The following is a 4327-nucleotide window of genomic DNA, read 5'->3' on the forward strand; positions in this document are numbered from 1 at the left end:
GGCCGCTGAGCCTGCGCATCCAGAGCCTGTGCTCCGCAACTGGAGAGGCCACAACAGTGAGAGGCCCGAGCACCGCAAAACAAAAAAAAAAAAAAAAAAAAAAAAAAAAAAGAATAACTATTTACCCTGTCAGGTGGAAAAATTAGGTATCAGAATTTAACATGTAATTTATCTGTTAAAAAAAAATGTTCAAGTATCAATACCTAGGTGCAACCTGCACTACTTTGTCAAATGTTAAAGCAATGGTAGGAAGATAGAGCTTACACCATAGGATTATTTTATTGTTATTTCACATGTGAAAAATGTCTCAAGGAACTTTGTGATGAAGAAGGAAATTCACTGTGAAATGATTTCTCAAGAAAATTGTCTGCTTTAAAATATGCATTTTAGGGCTTCCCTGGTGGCGCAGTGGTTGAGAGTCCGCCTGCCGTTGCAGGGGACATGGGTTCGTGCCCCAGTCAGGGAAGATCCCACATGCCGCGGTGCGGCTGGGCCCATGAGCCATGGCCGCTGAGCCTGCGCGTCCGGAGCCTGTGCTCTGCAACGGGAGAGGCCACAACAGTGAGAGGCCCGCGTACCGCAAAAAAAAAAAAAATGCATTTTAAATTATTATCATTATAGAGACTTTATGATCTGAAAAATAGATTGCTGTTTTGCATTGACTCTGGGAGAAAGATATAGCCAACAAGTGTCATAGACAGTTTTGTAGCAAGAAATTTAGCTTTTTGACCTTAATAGTAGCTAGTAGCTACTAAGAAAATAAACAGTGAAAGGCACAATTCAGTGTGAGTTCGGAGAATGTAAGAGTTTTAAATGCTAATTGACAGCACTGCTTCTCACTGAAGGCCAAAATAATACCTGAGTTTCACCTAGGACTTTGCAAAATTATTTAACATATGTCATCTCACTTGGCTTCAGGATTCCAGACACGGGTGTATGTATTTTATGGTATATAAGTTATATATTATAGGAAATAAACCTAATGAGTATACATTAAGAAGTAATTTCTCTCTAATTAGGAAAATAATACTGTTAAATACATAAGCTTCTTGTGTCAGACAGTAATATGTCTGAGTATCTGTCTTCTGATGGTCAGTTTTGTCCTTTTTTCTGTCCTACATCACTTCAGTAATATCAGGAAAAGGTGCTTTTAACTTATCTGACCTACCTGACTTCATGTCTGAGAATTTATTTGTGCTTCATTGATACCTGCTTGTATATTGCATATGCTGCTTTGGTTCTAAAAGAGAAATCTAGGTATTTAAGTTTAATTTAAATTTGATTAAATTTAATATAACTTTCCTTGAATATCTATCTGATACATACATACTTGTGTATATATACGGATGTATATCTATATCTACATATATATAGATATATCATCTCATTTGACTCTGTTTCTCTTTGATCTGATGAACAACCTAAAGTTTTTGACTGTTTTATTCGTATTTCTTAGTTTTCTGTCAGACTTTTCTTTATAAAAATACCTTCCATGTAGCTGTAACTTGAATCTAAATTAATGCTTAATTGCTAATAACATATTAGATATTCCTTAATATCAATTATGGGGTAGAAATAGAGTGTGAAAATTTGGAAAGGAAAATAAATGCTAGTATTGGTTTTCATTTAGGACATATAATTTGATCAAAATTTCTTTTCCTACTTAATGTATAAAATACCACTTTATGTTTTTTGATTTCTTAAGGCTCAGACGTTTTATATTCATGATTTCATTTAGAATTTACTACAAACAAAAATCACCCAGCATCCTAATGCAGCCAGTTTTTCAGAAATGTGACAATGTCATTGAGAAGGCCAACAGAGACAGTATAGCTTTGCAGCCTTCAAGTCCTGGTGCCACCACTCATTAACTTTATAACTTTGAACAAATCACATATTTTCTACATTATAAAAAGGATAATCGCAGTTTCTTACATGCCTATTGTCTAAGAAATGAGATGATACATGAAATAGGTTGGTAATTTGATGTCCAATATTTTGTTAATTAGAAGAGCATGCTTTAGAAGATTAATTCATATCACACTGAGCAACTGATTTGGATGAACTGTTTAAAAAGCCACCGAGATACAAATTTCTCTTTCATTATTTTAAGTAGTAACAAGTATGTGCTTACTTCATCATAGAAAAAAGAACTTGGAAAAAAATGTGAATATTCATTTGAAATAAAAATTATTTCAGAGTAAAAGTCAATCTTTCATCTTGCTGTTTGCAGTTTTCCATTGAATCTCTAGCCAACATTTCTTCTGTACTGAGCAATATACTAGGTTTGGGGTGGCAAAAGAACTAGATGTTTGAGGGCTTCCCTGGTGGCACACTGGTTGAGAGTCTGCCTGCCGATGCAGGGGACACGGGTTCGTGCCCCGGTCCGGGAAGATCCCACATGCCATGGAGCAGCTGGGCCCGTGAGCTATGGCCTCTGAGCCTGCACGTCCGGAGCCTGTGCTCAGCAACGGGAGAGGCCACAACAGTGAGAGGCCTGCGTACCGCAAAAACAAAACAAAACAAAACAAAAACAACAACTAGATGTTTGAGTTGTTTCCCAAAGTTAGTTAGTTAGTTATATAATGGAGGAAACAGGATTGATAGAAAGGCTGGTGCTGTAAGCCACATTAATAAGCAGTGATCATCTCCTGGTAGGGCTGTGGTTCTAGAACAGATTTTGGATGTTCAGATAACCACAGTGACAGTGGGTTCAGACTTGCTATCCCACCGCCAGACAGCTTTCCAGCAGAGTTACAGATCATGTTGTGAGGAAAGATTATTTTGCATATTCATTTTGTCTTGTCTCTTGATTCATAGATCATTTAAGGTAATTAGTTTATCACGATTTTCAGGACAAATGAAATATATTAACTATATTTTGGTGCATTTTTAAGTTACATTTTTTTGTAGCATCTTAAATTCTGGCTGATTTGCATATTACTTTCTTCTTAGGGAAATGTTAGAGCTCTTTGGAGGTCATTCTTTTAATGAGTAGAATTTATACTACCTCTTGTATCTGACTGCCTCAGCTATGTTTTGAGACCTGTATCCTAATAGACAGGCTTGCCAAAGTCAAAGAGATAGTAAAGTAAAACTTTTGACTGAAAGATTAATTCAACAGTTGAATAGTTAATTACTTATATTAATGTGAATGTTCTGGATGGAAATGTCACATATGCTGAATTACTCCTTTCTTTGTTAATATAGCATGGTAATCAATTATTAATTTTGTCCTTATCGTTATTTCCTCTTCTCTTAGGATTCAACGTGGGCAGGAGTGCTGGTGGGAGATCGACTGTCAGGGAGATTAACCGGGATGCTTGTCATTTTCCTGGTTTTCCAGTTCTTCAGTCATTCCTTCCTAAACACACTAATGTCCCTGCCCTCTATTTTCTCCTCATGGCATTGTTTCTGCAGCAGCCAGTTAGTGAGCTGCCTGAGAACCTGCAGGTCAGTGTGCCTGTCATCAGCAGCCGATGTAAGCAGGGTTGCCAGGTAGGAATTATCTAGTAGGGTGTAAGTGTAATTACATTTGTCAGAAAGTCACCTCAGGGTGATGGGTTAATCACACTAAAATCAACTGGTTCCATCCCTTTCTCACGTTTGGGATTTGATTTGGAACATAAAAATAGGAAAGTACCATAGAAAAATTTCCCAAAAAGAAGTCCTTTGTACCTATTTGGTCTTTTTCTCTTTATGGTTACTCTATATGATTATATATGTGTGAAGACTTTGGATGATATTTTAATGGTGATCAAAAGAATTGTTTTGAGTAACATTTTATCTAGAAATGTAATTTCTGTAGAATTAAAAATGGAGTAGTGTACATACCATAAATTGGGTGGGTATGAAAGGATTCTTTGTACAAGTCTGATTAGAAAAATGTTTTTAAATTCTTAATGATAGATAATGTCCACGTTAGGAAAACAGTAAGGCTTTACCTGATTTCTAATCTGAGACTATCATGGATATCTCTATATAGTTCATGTTTGTGGCACTGCAAAGACATAGGAATTTAGTTTTAAACTCAGTTATACTTCCATAATAATGCCAAAATGCTATTCAAATCAACTCTAGTCATTGACAAAACCTTTTAAATGAAAATGCTGAGTCTGTACCCATACATTAAATCACAGTACAGATTCATGCTTAGCAGAGTTTGGTTGGTTATGTAATTTTCAAAATAAGCATGACACCATAGTCATAAAGTGTTATATAAAACTACTATGAATAAATCTCCTCAAACTGATTTTTATTTCATCAAATCTTCATCTGTATGTAACCTAAAAGTGAATTAGAACATTGCTGAGAGTGGGGGAAAGAG

At 35.9% G+C, this 4327-nt stretch overlaps 1 protein-coding gene across 1 annotated transcript in view; it reads left to right on the forward strand.

Moving 5' to 3' along the window:
* WDFY3 (WD repeat and FYVE domain containing 3) overlaps window positions 1–4327 on the forward strand; it is a 176119-nt gene that overhangs the window by 91064 nt on the left and 80728 nt on the right. Inside the window, exon 30 of the mRNA XM_007447515.1 lies at window positions 3263–3498. Coding sequence (XP_007447577.1) covers window positions 3263–3498 — 236 coding nt within the window. The remainder of the gene's footprint in view (window positions 1–3262; window positions 3499–4327) is intronic.

Source organism: Lipotes vexillifer, unplaced genomic scaffold, assembly GCF_000442215.2.
Source record: "Lipotes vexillifer unplaced genomic scaffold, Lipotes_vexillifer_v1.1 scaffold747, whole genome shotgun sequence".
Lineage (NCBI taxonomy): Eukaryota > Metazoa > Chordata > Mammalia > Artiodactyla > Lipotidae > Lipotes > Lipotes vexillifer.